Source organism: Macaca nemestrina, chromosome 20 (assembly GCF_043159975.1).
Source record: "Macaca nemestrina isolate mMacNem1 chromosome 20, mMacNem.hap1, whole genome shotgun sequence".
NCBI lineage: Eukaryota > Metazoa > Chordata > Mammalia > Primates > Cercopithecidae > Macaca > Macaca nemestrina.
The window spans coordinates 62,144,203-62,160,833 of NC_092144.1; the positions used below are offsets into that span (position 1 = coordinate 62,144,203).

A 16,631-nucleotide genomic window follows, 5' to 3' on the forward strand; every position below is an offset into this window, starting at 1 on the left:
AAAAATAGACATTTGCAACACTAACAAGCAATGCAAGTCAGCTATATTGACTTATGTCTGCCAAAACTCATATGTTAGGGTCCTAATCCTCAATGTAGTATTATTTGGAGGAGTGAAAACTTTGGGAGGCAATTAGGTCAGCATGGTAGGTAGAATTTCAGGAACGGAACAGGAATTAGAATAGATGTGAAAAAGCTTTTGCTTTTTGCATGACAATCCTTCTGCCATGTGAGGACACAGAAAGAGTTAGCCATGATACACCAGGAAAAGGGCCCACACCAGGAACCAAAGTGACTGGCTCTGACATGTGGACTGCTCATCACCCAGATCTGTGAAAAGTGAATTTCTGTTGTTCAAACCACCCTATCTATGGTATCTGCTATACCTAGCCACATTAAGTTAAAGCTAATATGCCATCTCATTATAAACATGAAATACTGTTGATACATCTTATTAAACTAAGAGACTTCTGAGTCTTTACTATAGAACATGCAATATTCCAAGCTAGCAAACAGCACTAACTTGTTTTTAAAAATCTTAAGATAGGGCCGGGCGCGGTGGCTCAAGCCTGTAATCCCAGCACTTTGGGAGGCCGAGACGGGTGGATCACGAGGTCAGGAGATCGAGACCATCCTGGCTAACACGGTGAAACCTCGTCTCTACTAAAAAATACAAAAAACTAGCAGGGCGAGGTGGCGGGCGCCTGTAGTCCCAGCTACTTGGGAGGCTGAGGCAGGAGAATGGCGTAAACCCGGGAGGCGGAGCTTGCAGTGAGCTGAGATCCGGCCACTGCACTCCAGCCTGGGTGACAGAGCCAGACTCCATCTCAAAAAAAAAAAAAAAAAAAAAAAAAAACTTAAGATAAATTATCACTATTTTACAAATAAGGACAGTAAGTCTGCCCATAGGATTTATGTATCTACACCCAAATTACAAAGAAAGTAAGACGTGAACCTGGGTTTCCAGTATCAAACATGTTTTTAAATAAAACTGGTCAAACAGGCAGTTCAGATAACTGGTCACCCAAATACCAAGAGTGTAGAAAGAAATACTTCAAGAGCTGGCCGGTCGCGGTGGTTCACGCCTGTAATCCCAGCACTTTGGGAGGCCGAGGCGGGTGGATCATGAGGTCAGGAGATCGAGACCATCCTGGCTAACACAGTGAAACTCCGTCTCTATTTAAATATACAAAAAATTAGCCAAGTGTAGTGGTGAGTGCCTGTATTCCCAGCTACTCAGGAGGCTGAGGCAGGAGAATGGCGTGAACCCGGCAGGCGGAGCTTGCAGTGAGCCGAGATGGCGCCACTGCACTCCAGCCTGGGCAACAGAGCGAGACTCCGTCTCAAAAAAAGAAAAAAAACAGAAATACTTCAAGAGCCAAGGTGTGTTGCCAAAACATTATTCAGTCATCCTTCATGAATAACGGTATCTGAGTCATCATCCCCTGCACATATTGATGTAGGCAGTGTTCTCAGAAAGTTGTCAAGTGAATGAGTAGGCGTCATCCCTTACACGCTGAGTGTAGTGTGGAAGGTGAGGGAGTTCTGCAATAATGGGAGTGTAAAATTAATACGCTAGTAAGTGACTGGGTAGTCCATCTGGACCAAAGTAATATGTTCAGAAGAGGAAGGGAGGAGGAGGGGCATGAGGGGAGGGGAAAGAGTTATGAGCATGGGGCAGCAGGGTTTGTGCTTGCAGAGCTGTGGGTATATACTTGCCTAAAGAATAGTTAAAATTCTGACTTTGGAAGAAAACAGAAAGACTTATTTAGAAGTAACGCAGTGACTCACATCTGTAATCCTAGCAATTTGGCAGGCCAAGGTGGGCAGACTACTGAGCTCATGAGTTTGAGACCATCCTGGGTGAAACCCCATCACTACTAAAATACAAAAAATTAGCCGGGTGTGGTGGTGTGAGCCTGTAGTCCCAGCTACTCAGGAGGCTGAGGTAGGAGAATTGCTTGAACTCGGGAGGCGGAGGTTGCAGTGAGCTGAGTTCATGCCACCGCACTCCAGCCTGGGCGACTGTGGGCGGCAAGCCACCCAGGTGCTGAGGCAAGAGACCGAGGGCACGAGCTGTTTCAGTATAATAAAATACATAAAATAACAAGAGTTATACTAAATATAGATCACAGATATGATTATATGTAAGTATCACTAATCATTAGTTTGTAGTAATTACTCTTTATGCAAATATTATAATAATCCTCGCTCTACAATCATAACCTAGGAAAAGCCAGGCCATACAGAGACAGGAGCTGAAGGGACATGGTGAGAAGTGACCAGAAGACAAGAGTGTGAGCTTTCTGTCACACCCTGACAGGGCCACTACAGGGCTCCTTGGTCTAGCGGTAACGCCAGCGTGTGGGAAGACGCCCATTGCCAAGAGGACTGTGGCCTAGTAGTAGCGTCAGTGCCAAGGAAAAACACCCGCTACCTTTCCCCGGGGGAGTTTAGAGAAGACTCTACTCCACCACCTCTTGTGGAGGGCTTGACATCAGTCAGGCCCACCCGCAGTTATCCGGAGGCCTAACCGTCTCCCTGTGATGCTGTCTTTCAGTGGTCACCCTCCTGGTCCACTTTCATGTTCCATCCTGTATACCTGGCTCTGCCTTCTAGATAGCAGTAGCAAAATTAGTGAAAGTACTAAAAGTCTCTAATATATAGAGACTATACATCAGAAATAATGGCGTAAGCTGTCTGCTGTCTCTCTCTCTCTCTGCCTCGGCTGCCAAACAGGGAAGGGCCCGCTGTCCAGCGGACACGTGACCCACGTGACCTTACCTATCATTGGAGATGGCTCACACTCCTTACCCTGCCCCCTTGTCTTGTATCCAATAAACAACAGCACAGCCTGGCATTCGGGGCCACTACGGGACTCCGCGTCTTGGTGGTAGTGGTCCCCTGGGCCCAGCTGTCTTTTCTTTTATCTCGTTGTCTTGTGTCTTTATTTCTACGATCTCTCGTCTCTGCACATGGGGAGAAAAACCCACCGACCCTGTGGGACTAGTCCCTACAGGTGACAAAGCTAGACTCTGTCTCCATTAAAAAAAAAAAAAAAAAAAGTAGCATTATACTGACTAATACTTAAATATGGGAATTATACTATGGGCACAGGACAACAAGGGAAGATATTCCAAAAGGAGGTAGTGTGATGATATGGGAAGTGAAAGTCCAGATGCAGCATTATGAAGCTTTTTATCTGTGAGTCAACAAGGCTTCAGTTTCAGTCAAATGACGGATAGGGCTCCCAAGAGAGAAAACACAAAAATGCACAAGGGCAGATCTTAACTTCTAGAGCAAAATTATGCTTACCCAGGAAGACCAGGTTCCTGTAGTTCTCCAACATCACATCCCAGTACAAAGCTTTCTGCACAGGGTCCAGGGATTTCCACTCCTCCTGAGAGAATTCTATGGCTACATCTCTGAATGTCAAAGGTCCCTGAAAAGAAAAACACATTTCAACAAGGAGCAATGGGAGAGCTCTTATCTATACACAAAATGACAAGAGGAGAGAACTGTCACATCAATTTGATTGAAGTGTGTGTTTTCACATATCCACGCAGGGCATCTGTGAGAAAGTCATGTGTCCCTAATTTTAGCTTGTTATAAAATTCAACAGGAGGTTATATCCTGTAAATCAGTGTACACTTCTCATTTTTGTGTACAATGCAAGAAATACACAAAGAAATGAATAAGTGGTTATGTGTATAAGTGTTAGATATTATGTTCAATATATCAACTGAGTGTCCAGATAAGCTAGTATAAGAGTTGTGTCTTCGAGATGACAATGTCCATAGCAGCTTTAAAGAAAGGTCAGAAACTAAAAACTGTGATGACCAGAGCAACAGCAATGACTAAAGTTTTGAAACACTCCCCATGTGCTGGGCATTACTCCAAATGCTTTACATGTTCTAATTCAAATAACAACATAATAGATAGATAGATAGAGAGAGAGATTTTTTTCCCATGTTACTACGAGACAACTATGTCACAGAAAATGCTAAAAAGTCACCTAGGTCAACAACCTAAAAATGGCAGAGCAGGCATCTGAACCCAGATGTCTGAGAATGAGTGAGTCTTGAATCAAAAGAAACAAACAGTTAAATTATGGTGACAGTGTGTCATAGTCTCTCTGTGCTGCCGTACTGAGTAAAACAGACTGGGTAATTTATGAAGAATAGAAATGTATTTCTCATGATTCTGCTGGCTGGGATATCCAAGATCAAGGTGCCAGCAGGACTGATGTCTGGTGAGGGATGATCCCTGCTTCCAAGATGATCTTGTTGCTTCGTAGGGGACGAATGCTGTGTCCCCCACATGACAGAAGGGACAGAAGGGCCAAAAAGTAGTGAACTCCGTAGAATAAGCCTTTTGATGCATCATTGACGAGAACACCATACCCACTGATAAAGGCCGACTTCTCGTGACCCAATCTCCTCCTAAAGGCCATGCCTCATAATATTTAAAGATTGGGCACTGGGGATTAAGTTTCAACATGAATTGCGGAGGAGGAAAAAAAAAACTCAGACCATAGCATTCCACCCCGGCCCCCAAAATTGATGTACTTCTCACAGACAAAATACATTCTATCCCAATGGCTCCCAAAGCCTTATTTCTACAACCAATTCAAAAGCCTATAGTCTAGAGTTGTACCTAACTATGATCTAAATCAGATATGGGTGAGACTCAAATGTGCATTTCATCCGAAGGCAAACTGCTCTCTAGTTGTGAACCTATGAAATCAAACGAGTTATGTGCTTCCAAAATACAATGGTGGGGCAGACACAGGTTAGATATTTCAATTCCAAAAGAGAGAAACAGGAAATAAGGGGTAGCTGTTCCCATGTGAGGCTGAAACCCAACAGGGCACATACATTAAATACTAAGGCTTGACAATAATCTCTGACTCCATGTCCCACCTTCTAGACATCCTGGAGTAGAGGTTGGGTCCCAACATCCTGGGGATCCCTGTCTCACTGGTTTTGTTGGGATCACCCCACATGGACGTTCTCACAGTGCCTGCAGCTCTCCTGAGCTGGAATCACATACCGGTGACTCTACAGTTTTGGGGTCTTATCGGTGGCCCTGCTCCCAGGGCTTTACTGGACCTTATCCTAACAGGGACTCTGAAATTGGCCCTGCCTCCACAGCTAGAACTGAGCATTGCCCTAGTAGGGACTTCCAGGGACAGCCTCACTCCTACAGCATTTCTATGCCTAGGCTCCAAGGATCTCTGAGGCATTCTTTGAAATCTAGATGGAAGTAGACATGAGTCCACATCTCATGCCCTCTGCACACTTTTAGTTACCACTGTGTTCATGTTGCCAAGATTTACAGTTTGTGTGTTGTAACCGACCTCGATCCCTGGTGGACTGAACAAAAGGGGCAAACACGGGAACAAAAGACAAAGACAAAAGAGTATATTTGGAAGAAGGGGTCGGGGGCACCTTGCCTCTAGTGGACAAAAGCCCTAAGCTTTTTCAGCCCTCCAAATTTATTAGGTCAAAGAGATAACCAAAAGGGGCGGTGATTGTCGGTAACTGTCAGTCAGTCCTTTGGATCACAGCAGGCTTGCAAGACTGCATCATTCGACCAATAAGCACTAGATTTCCCAGAGATAACTTCAAGGAGCCCAGCGCCAGGGAGTGATGGCCCTCAGCAAACTTGGTGGCAGGTGCAGTCGTGAGTTTGCTCACATCCTGCATTCATGATAAACAGTTTGCTGTTTGATCATATAGCCTCCAGTGGAATGCTGAGTTGATCACGATCCCTTTGGCCTTTTTGGCTCCCAACAGTGTGTGCCCTCTGGAGTGGTGGCTGGTCTGCACCTGGTCCCACGTCAGCCACAGATGGGGTAGCTAAGGACCTCTGCTCTGAAATACAGAGATCACAGATCTGAGGTATCGGAGTTCCCATGTCCAAAGGGCACCCCGGGCCACTCCCTTGAAACTATTCTGCCCTCAAGGCCCTGGCACTCTGAACCTACAATGGGCACAGCAGTCTCAAAGATCTCTAAAATGCCTTTGGGATGATTCTCCCATTGTCTCAATAATCAGGTCCTGGCTTACTTCTATCCATACTAATCTCCTTGTCCAAGGCCACTTGGCTACACCCCTCTTGGTTTTCTCTCCTAAATACACTTTTAATTCTGTACATGGCCAGGCTGAGAATTTTCCAAATCTTTACATTGGGCTTTGAAAACAAATTGTTTTTAATTCATTTTTCTCTCCTCCCATTTTCCTATAAACAGTTCAGAGAAACCATGCAGCAACCTGAACAATTTGCTTTGAGAGTGTTTCTGCCAAACATCTTAGTTCATCACTCTTAAATTCTGCTTTCCACAGCCCGGGTGCAGTGGTTCACTCCTGTAATCCCAGCACTTTGGGAGGCTGAGGTAGGCGGATCACGAGGTCGAGAGATCGAAACCATCCTGGCCAACGTGGTAAAACCCTGTCTCTACTAAAAATTCAAGATGAGATTTGGGTGGAGACACAACCAAAGCCATATCAATTCGTTTCTGTCTTGCCTGAATATAATGACTGAAAGGAACAGGATGAAAGGTTAGGGGCCACTGCAAAAAAGGATGATTGACATAAACCAGTGTGTGCAGTAACACATAAAGACACTAGGTAAGATCTAGTACCATAGCTGACTGCAGCACAAGAGTCGTCAATAGCACAGACAGATAACAGGGGAGCTTCTGAGTAGAAACCAGCAAACCTCTTCAATTAGGACATGACAAGCAAAGGCCCAGAGAGGGCACAATCCCCAGTTAGAAAATTATCATTCTGTGTGTGTTGTTGTTGTAGTAGTTGTTTTAGATGGATCATTCTACTGAACTCCAGCCTGGGCAATACAGTAAAACCCTTCCGCAAAAAAAGAAAAGAAAAGAAAAAGGAAGGGAGGGAGGAAAGAAAAAGAGAGAAGGAAAGAAAAAGTGAGAAAGAAAGAGAGAAATGGCCAGGTGCAGTGGCTCATGCCTATAATCCTAGCACTTTGGGGAGCAGAGGAGGGCAAATCACCTGAGGTCAGGAGTTTGGGACCAGCCTGTCTAACATGGTGAAATCCAATTTCTACTAAAAATACAAAAAATTAGCCAGGCATGGTGGTGCGTGCTTGTAATCCCAGCTACTCAGGAGACTAAGGTAGGAGAATCACTTGAACCCAGGAGGCGGAGATTGTGGTGAGCCAAGATCACACCATCGCACTCCAGCCTGGACAACAAGAGTGAAACTCTGTCTCAAAAAAAAAAAAAAAAAAAAAGAGAGAGAGAGAAAGAGAGAAAGAAAGAAGGAAGGAAGGAGGGAGGGAGGGAGGGAGAGACAGAGAAAGGAGAGAAAGACAGACTAAAGCTAAAAATAGAGTAACTGAGTTGAAATAGTCACTAGATGAGTTCAACAGAGCTGACTTAGGCAGAAGAAGGAAGTGGTGAACTCAAAGGGGATTTTGACAGGGAGAGAAACAAAAACTACAAAAAACAAAACAAAATGAGGAGAGCATAAGGGGCTCATGGCAAACCATCAAGCACCGAGAACATATGTATTCTGGGAGTCCAATAAATAATGTGAATATATCTAACATTACTTAAGTGTAAGTAAACAAACAAGCTTTACTGAAAGCCATAATATAATCAAAGGCTGGGTTCCATGTCTCATGCCTGTAATCCCAGCACTTCTGGAGGCTAAGGCAAGCAGATCACTTGAGGTCAGTTTGAGTGGTCAACATGGTGAAACCTCCTCTCTCCTAAAAATACAAAAAAATTAGCTGGGTGTGGTGGTGAGTGCCTATAGTCCCAGCTGCTCAGAAAGCTGAGGCAGGAGGATCCCTTAAACCTGGGAGGCGGAGATTGCAGTCAACCCAGATCATGCCACTGCACTGCAGCCTGAGCAACGGAGCCAGACTTCATCACCAAAAAATAAGATTCATGCAAAGAAAATGTCAGCAAGAAAACCTTAGATCTAAAAGAAACAAAGTATTTTATAATCACACTGTGAGCCAGGCCTTCCAGAAAAACATAAAGCAACCATTTATTTATTTTTGCTTTTGTGGTATGCCATCCTAAAAGAGGCACTCACTCTTCGTTTTTTTTTTTCTTTTTTTTTGAGACGGAGTCTCGCTCTGTCACCTAGGCTGGAGTGCAGTGCTGCAATCTCGGCTCACTGCAAGCTCCGCCTCCCGGGTTCACACCATTCTCCTGCCTCAGCCTCCCGAGTAACTGGGACTACAGGCGCCCACCACCTCGCCCGGCTAGTTTTTTGTACTTTTTAGTAGAGACGGGGTTTCACCATGTTAGCCAGGATGGTCTCGATCTCCTGATCTCGTGATCCGCCCGTCTCGGCCTCCCAGAGTGCTGGGATTACAGGCTTGAGCCACCGCACCCGGCCGAGGCACTCACTCTTTAAACTGCCCAACCCGGAGGAAACATCAGACATCTGTGGTGAAGATAGCATGCATACAGGCAGCCACGGTGACATTCTTTGTAAAACAGTAAAAGAAAAACGGTAAAAAAGAAAAAAGGTTAAAAAAAGCGAAAAACGGTAAAAGACCCATACGTCTTCATCTAGGGATTGTTCCAAAGAGGATGCAAAACAAACTATTAGTGTTTATTAACATAAAAATATGTACATTTCAAAACCTGCAAAATAAAATTTCACAGCAGAACATTCACTGAAGAATTGTTTTCTGAAATCTCATGATGACGTGTAAATGCAACTCGACACCTCTCACTGACTATTGCCACAGAACCTACAACAGTAGCTCCCCATGGAAACATGAGGGATGGTGGATGATGTGATAGGGAAAGGAAACTGGGTTTCCCCAGGTTGGGCACTTGAAAGAGTGATCATTTCCTCCAGGATGGTGCATTTCCTGCTTTGCTAGATCTGGCAAGATTCCCCACTACCCTGAGCTGCAAAGGGACCCTCTCCCACCAACATCACATCAGATTTCCCACTCATTTAAACAAAACCTGCTACTATGTTTCTTTTAGATTTTGAAGATCTAGGGAAAATGACAACTCTCTGTATTTCCATTTCATTATTTTGTAGAAATCAAAATAAAATAATCCTCATTCATTGCGCAATTTTTTTTCCTGCATTCTAGGAGCCATTTCATATTCTGTAGTTAAATTTTTGGAATATATATGCCTTAATGTTCTTTTTTTATTTTTATTTTTATTTTTTTTTTGGAGACAGAGTCTAGCTCTGTCGCCCATGCTGTAGTGCAATGGTGCGATCTCAGCTCACTACAACCTCTGCCTCCTGGGTTCAAGGGATTCTCCTGCCTCAGCCTCCCAAGTAGGTGGAACTACAGGCATGCGCCACCATGCCGAGCTAATTTTTGCATTTTTAGCAGAGATGGGGTTGGCCAGGCTGGTCTCTAACTCATGACCTCGTGATCCGCCTGCCTTGGCCTTCCAAAGTGCTGGGATTACAGGCATGAGCCACTGCGCCTAGTCAATGTCCTTTTTTTTTTTTTTTTTTTTTGAGATGGAGTCTCGCTCTGTCGCCCAGGCTGGAGTGCAGTGGCCTGATCTCAGCTCACTGCAAGCTCCACCTCCCGAGTAGCTGGGACTACAGGCGCCCGCCACCTCGCCTGGCTAGTTTTTTGTATTTTTTTTAGTAGAGACGGGGTTTCACTGTGTTAGCCAGGATGGTCTCCATCTCCTGACCTCGTGATCCGCCCGTCTCGGCCTCCCAAAGTGCTGGGATTACAGGCTTGAGCCACCACGCCCGGCCCAATGTCCTTTTTTTAGATTATAAATTTTTTTTTAGCATAAAACTGAAACGTTTCCTTGATGTCCCATGTTTTATGTTTGCTCATAAATTTTATGGTGTATGTAAGGTATACAACATGATATTACAGTACAGATAGTAAAAAAGTCACTATAGTTTAACACATTAACATATCCATCATCTCACAGGTACCCTTTTTTTTTTTTTTTTGACAAGGAGTATTGCTCTGTCGCTGAGGCTGGAGTGCAGTGGTGTGATCTCCACTCACTGCAACCTCTGCCCCCGGGGTTCAAGCAATTCTCTGCCTCAGCCTCCCAAGTAGCTGGGATTACAGGCACCTGCCACCATGCCTGGCTAATTTTTGTATTTTTAGTAGAGACAGGGTTTCCCCATCTTGGCCAGCCTGGTCTTGAACTCCTGACCTCTTGATCCACCTGCCTCAGCCTCCCAAAGTGCTGGGATTACAGGCGTGAGCCACCATGCCTGGCCCAGTACCCTTTTTTTTTTTGACAAGAACAGTTAAAATCTAACATAGCATCAATTACATATATAATAAAATATTATTTTCCTGTCGTCTTCATGTTATGCCACCTTTTTAATGCCTAAACTGCATCTCTGCTTGGATTTTACTGCAAATAAATACATTATGCGATGTTTAAAATAAAAGAAATATGATGTTCAGTAATAATTGGTGGAATGAGAGAATTTGGCTCCATCTTCTCTAATAACAAAGAAGTTCTGCTCCTACATCTGAGCAAAATTATAACCTTTTTAGATAAAACAACTGCTACTAGGAGTCCCAGCATGAACACCACAGTCTCTGTAGGATGGATATGCTGACAATGGCTAAATGAATCTGACATTCAGGTTGATTTTATATTTTAAAATCAATGATAGGCCGGACACGGTGGCTCATGCCTATAATCCCAGCATTTTGGGAGGCCGAGGTGGGCGGATTACCTGAGGTCGGGAGTTCAAGACCAGCCTGACCAACATGGTGAAATGCCATCTCTACTAAAAATACAAAAATTAGTCAGTCGTGGTGGCACATGCCTGTAATCTCAGCTACTCAGGAGGCTGAGGCACGAGAATCACTTGAACCAGGGAGGTGAAGGTTGCAGTGAGCTGAGATCGCACCATTGCACTCCAGCCTGGGCAACAAGAATGAAACTCCGTCTCAAAAAAAAAAAAAAAAAAAAAAAAAAAGATAAAATAAAACACCCTTTATCACTGATGCATGTATCTAATTGTCCATTCCATTCCCAGTCATTAAGATTTTGAAGTTAGAAACAGTGACTCATTCATACAGCTTCAAATGTAGTATAAAATTAGGCAGAAAAGATCTCCCCTGACACACTCTTTTCCAGAATTGATGAGGTATTGTGCACATTAATATGTGCCTTCCGCATGCAGCTTCTCTACTTCTGGTCTACAGAGAGCTGACTGCATCCTAATTTTGCCTCTAAACGATCTCTGCTGCCAACAGCTCTGACCCTGTGGGGCTCATACCCTGTCTCCATCCGTGTCTGGGTGTGAGCCGCTCCCAGGACCATGCCCAGCACAGCCTCTTCCCAAGTTAATGTCACTGGGTCTCGGTGAGATAGAATCTAAGTGAGATGAGAGAAACTGAGGGAAGGCATGGGTGAATGGCAGTAAACACGTCAGGCAGGATGCTTCAGACTCAGAGATTCGCAACTCCAATGCATCGCATTTCAAAAAGGAAGGAGACAGAATGATCCACTAAGAATATCATTTTACCTGTGTAAGAGCCATCCCTGACTCCTTTTCTTTCCTCTTCTTCCTCTTCTGGGCTGCTCTCTCAGTCAGTATAATTACTTCTTTACAAGTCAAATCTGAAAGTGAAAAATCTGTCGTTTAATGCTTGGAAACAACACATTCCTTTCTGTGCTACAACCATGCCCACAGGAAAGACCTCAGCATGTGGAGAGGCAGCCCACTGCACCAGGGGGATGCAAGGATAATAAATTCCTAAACAAAGACCAAGTGGCCTGGCATGGTGGCTCACGCCTATAATCCCAGCATTTTAGGAGGCAGAGGCGGGCGGATCAACTGAGGTCAGGAGTTTGAGAGCATCCTGGACAACATAGTGAAACCCCGTCTCTACTAAAAATACAAAAATTAGCTGGGCGTGGTGGCAGCTGCCTGTAGTCCCAGCTACTCGGGAGGCTGAGGCAGGAGAATGGCGTGAACCCGGGAGGCGGAGCTTGCAGTGAGCCAAGATCGCGCCACTGCACTCCAGCCTGGGCGACAGAGCGAGACTCCGTCTCAAAAAATAAATAAATAAAGGAACTACAAAGAAAAAAGTAGGCTGGGCGCAGTGGTTCATGCCTGTAATCCCAGCACTTTAGGAGGCCAAGGCCAGTGGATCACCTGAGTTTGGGAGTTTGAGACCAGCCTGACCAATATGGAGAAACTCCATCTCTACTAAAAATACAAAATTAGCCAGGCGTAGTGGCACATACCTATAATCCCAGGTACTTGGGAGGCTGAGGTAGGAGAATTGCTTGAACCTGGGAGGCAGAGACTGCAGTGAGCCGAGATGGCTCCATTGCACTCCAGCCTGGGCAACAAGAGTGAAACTCCGTCTCAAACAAAAAAAAGAAAAAACAAAAAAGAAAATCCATTACAAAAAAATAAGACTCTCAATACTCCTACAAAGACATACCTTGTAGGCCTGATGTGGTGGCTTCCCATCTGTAATCACAGCACTCTGAAAGGCTGAGGCAGAAGGAATGCTTGAGCCTGGGCGGTTGAGGCTGCAGTGAGCAGAGATCATGGCACTGTACTCTAGTCTGACAGAGCAAGACCCTGTTTCAGAAAAGAAAAAAAAAAAAACAAAGACATACCTTGTAGTGAGAGTGACAGTCATTTATTGCCCCATTTCTCATTCACTCTATCCCAGGGAAGAAAAGAGCTACCACAAATGACTGAATTTAAATGCCCTCTGGCTAAACAGAAATTCTAAATATCTTTTGATACAAATAAATACAAAATGCACAAGCCTTACAGAAAAGAGTGGTAATTTTCATCCTCATGATTACAATTTAAAGAAAAAAATTTTAGAGTGTAAAGTCACAAAGCAGAATATTACAACCACCATCCATATCCAATCAACTCATCACTCATCTGGATAGGGTCCTCTCCCACTTTCTTCACTACTACGTGTTTCCCTCTCGCATGCTGCATCTTTCCTCCCCTTTTCTGTTCTTCTCCTCTTTTATGTCTGTTCTGCCCAATGGTCGGCAACTTACCTCACCTCTTGGAACTCTTCCTCCCCGATCTTTCTGATTGTCCCCAATCTCCACGTATTTCTGCCTCTTTTTCCCCATCTAAGCTCCCTCTCTGCTCTCCTTGTTAAATTCCCTCTTACCTGTTACAGCTCCTTTGTTCCCACTCTCTAGCACCCCCAACTTCCTAGGCTTCCTCCCTGCTGCGGCTCTCTCTCTACTCTGCTTGTCACCCACTGCCCTCTCTTTCAGTTCCAGCACCACGTAGTTCTGTCGGCTGCGGTTCCAACTCTTTTACCTTCTCCCCACTGTCTGTCTGCAGTGCCTCCTCCTTTGCCGCCCCACTCTGTTTTGCTGCCCTTCATCTCTCTGAAGGTCCCCTTTTTTTCTAAATGTCTCTATGTGCTTTTCTCCCCCTGCTTCTTTCTCCATTCGTTCTCTTTCACTCTTGCTATCTCTCTGCAAATCCCTAAATTATCATCCATTTTGCCGTGTATTTATGGGTCTCCCTCATTCTCTTCGGTTTTTCCTTTTGCTTCGTCGTTCCCTGTCTTTTCCTCTCCTGATCCCTCTCACCCACACATTCAGTAGGACAGGGGAGGAATAAGATGCCCAACTCCCGGAAGAGCACATTTTCCAGTGGAGTAAAATTTGGGAAGGAAGAACACTGGGTATCACAAGACAGACTCAGGTCACCTGCCCCAACGGCGGGATCAGGAAAAGCAGTGGCTGTGAAGGGGAAGCCTGGGGAGCGGAAGGACCCGGCGTGAGGAGGATACTAGGTGGCGCCGGGGTACGGTGTCTCAGGACAGGGAGGGTCTGCAGAATCCCAGGACCTGGGAGGAGAAGAGGCTCCTTCAGGAGCCGGACGGCGGGCGCTCCCCTCCAGGGGCTGACGAGGGAGGAACTCGGGGGTCGCGACGAGTGGGAATCCACCTCCCGAGTGAGGGCTCGACTTGGTGCAGGGCCGAAGCAGAGGTCAGTAAGGGTTTTAAGCAGGAACACGACCTGAGTGGGGTTGTCTACGTGGTCCTAAGGCAGAAAGGCAGGGAGCAAGGAACAGCCGCAGAGAGATTTTTAAATTGAAAGGAAAGCAATTATCAGACTTACTTGGGGCGAAGGGGCTGTTGCTGGTATTTTAAGGTCCGTAGCGATCCCCAGGAAACGGGTATGGACAAGGGAAGACCGCCAAGTGCACGTTGGATTCACGTAGACCCGGCGAAGCAAATGTTTAGTCCAGGTAGACGGAAACTGACGCGCAGCGCTGTGACCGTTTCCCCGCGCGATCTGCTTCCGGGTGTGCAGGAAGCTTCACGAGAGGAGAAAAAAAGACTCAGAAGCCTGGGGCGGGGGAGGGTCCTGGGTGGGGTGCGACCCGCAAGGGAAGGAGCAGAAAGACAGACCTGATTTGGGAACCCTGAAAGGGTGGGGCAGGCTCATGCGGTAGTGGGCGGGGCCAGGCGGGCAAGGCGGTACGGGCGGTGTGGGCGGGACCTGTTTGGTGGGCGGGGTCTGTTATTCCCTCTGCCTTCAGCCCACCGAGTCTTTGTTCTCCTGATTTGGGAGTATTGGTGACTGTTTCTTGTCCTGTGAAGCGGTGTTACTTCCTGCCTATTTTAAGTTAATGTTTTAGACTTTAAGGTCAAAGTTTAAAGTTGTGGTCCACTTCTGTTGGAAACTAAGATGTTTTCTTCTTGTCAAGTTGAACTGATTTAGGTCAAAATCGATTTTTGCGAGCCTGGTGGACTCCATCGGGTCTTGCCAGTGAGGCTGAAGTCAGTAAGGCTGAAGTTACTCAGTAGTCAGGGAACTAGGATATCCGTGAAGATTTGATGTGCAGCCGTGGCTGGATCCAGGAACCTAGAAGACATTATGCCAAGCGAATTGTGCTAGACACAGAAAGATAAATCCTGCATGCGTTTACTTACATGTGCAATCTACAAACATCAAAATCACAGTAACAGAGTAGAAGGGTGGTTTCCAGGGCTGACGGTCTATCCTATGCCTGTCCCACCGTTGTATTTTGGAAGCAAATAACTTCTTTGGCTTCACAGTTTCACAGCTGGACAGAAATTTTGCCTCAGGATGAACCACACTTTGAGTCTCACCCATATGTGATTCAGATAATATTTGGATGATATTTGGGCCTTAGAGTTTGATACTGAAATAGATAAAGACTTTTGAAATGGGCCGGGAGCAGTGGCTCTGGCCTGTAATCCCAGCTCTTTGGGAGGTCAAGGTGGAAGGATTGCTTGAGCTGAAGAGTTCAAGAGTTCAAGACCAACCTGGGGCAACACAGACCCTTGTCTCTACAAAAAGAGAAAAATCAGCCAGGCATGGTGGCTCATGCCTATAGTCACAGCTACTTGGGAGGCTGAGGTGGGAGGATCTCTTGAGCCCAAGGGGTCAAGGCTGCAATGAGTTGTCACTGCACCTGGGCAACAGAGTGAGACTTTGTCTCAAAAAATAATAATAATAAGACTTTTGAGATGTTAGGATGGGGGTGAAGGGATCTTGCATGTGAGAAGGACATGAATTTTGGGAGTCCAGAGTACAGAATGTTATGAGCTGAATCATGTCCCTAAGAAATCATTGTCGGCTGGGCATGGTGGCTCACGCCTGTAATCCCAGCACTTTGGGAGGCCAAGGCGGGCGGATCATGAGGTCAGGAGATCGAGACCATCCTAGCTAACACGATGAAACCCTGTTTTTACTAAAAATGCAAAAAATTAGCCAGGCGTGGTGGCGGGCACCTGTGGTCCCAGCTGCTTGGGAGGCTGAAGCAGGAGAATGGCATGAACCCGGGAGGTGGAGCTCGCAGTGAGCCGAGATCGAGCCACTGCACTCCAGCCTGGGTGACAGAGCGAGACTCTGTCTCAAAAATAAAATAAAATAAAATAAAATAAAATAAAATAAAATAAAATAAATCATTGTCTTTAAGTTCTAGCACCCAGTACCTCAGAATATGACTGTATTTTGACATAGGGCATTTAGAGGTTATTAAGTTAAACTAAGCTTGTTAGAATGGGCTCTGATGCAATCTGACTGATGTCCTGATAAGAGGAAATTTGCCTGGAAGCAGTGCCTCACGCCTGTAATCCCAGCACTTTGGGAGGTCGAAGTGGGTGGATCACTTGAGCTCAGGAGTTTGAGACCAGCCTGGCCAACATGGTGAAACCCCATCTCTACTACAAATACAAAAATTAGCCAGGCATGGTGGCACATGCCTTTAGTGCCAGCTACTGGGGAGGCTGAGGCAGGAGAATTGCTTGAACCTGGGAGGCGGAGGTTGCAGTGAGCTGAGATCATGCCACTGCATTCCAGCCTGGGTGACAGAGCCAGACTCCATCTCAAAAAAAGGAAAAAGAAAAGCAAAGAAAAGAAGAAGTAGTATTCCAGCTACTTCCAGATCTCCTTGCTGACAGGAAAGTGTACAAGAAGGGTGGATATTGGCATAGAAGTTTGGGGGGCCCAGCTGTATTGGAGATGACTGGCATCTGGAGGACTAAAAGCTTGCTGAGATTTTTGGACCACAGAAAGTAAACCCTATAACTTCCAACAGCTTTTGCAACCGTTGCCATTCCAAACATTGGATTTCAGTTGTGAGAGACTCTTCCTCATTCTGGGCTCTAAGAAGAGAAGCTTCA

At 45.7% G+C, this 16,631-nt stretch overlaps 1 protein-coding gene across 1 annotated transcript in view; it reads right to left on the reverse strand.

Annotated features, from left to right (window-relative positions):
- The window catches only part of LOC105497076 (zinc finger protein 836), a 55,911-nt gene extending 41,501 nt beyond the window's left edge, over positions 1-14,410 (reverse strand). Inside the window, 4 exon segments of the mRNA XM_071086209.1 lie at positions 3,315-3,441; positions 11,495-11,589; positions 12,423-12,565; positions 14,095-14,410. Coding sequence (XP_070942310.1) covers positions 3,315-3,441; positions 11,495-11,509 — 142 coding nt within the window. The 5' untranslated portion in view covers positions 11,510-11,589; positions 12,423-12,565; positions 14,095-14,410.
- Between the last annotated feature and the right edge of the window lie 2,221 nt (positions 14,411-16,631).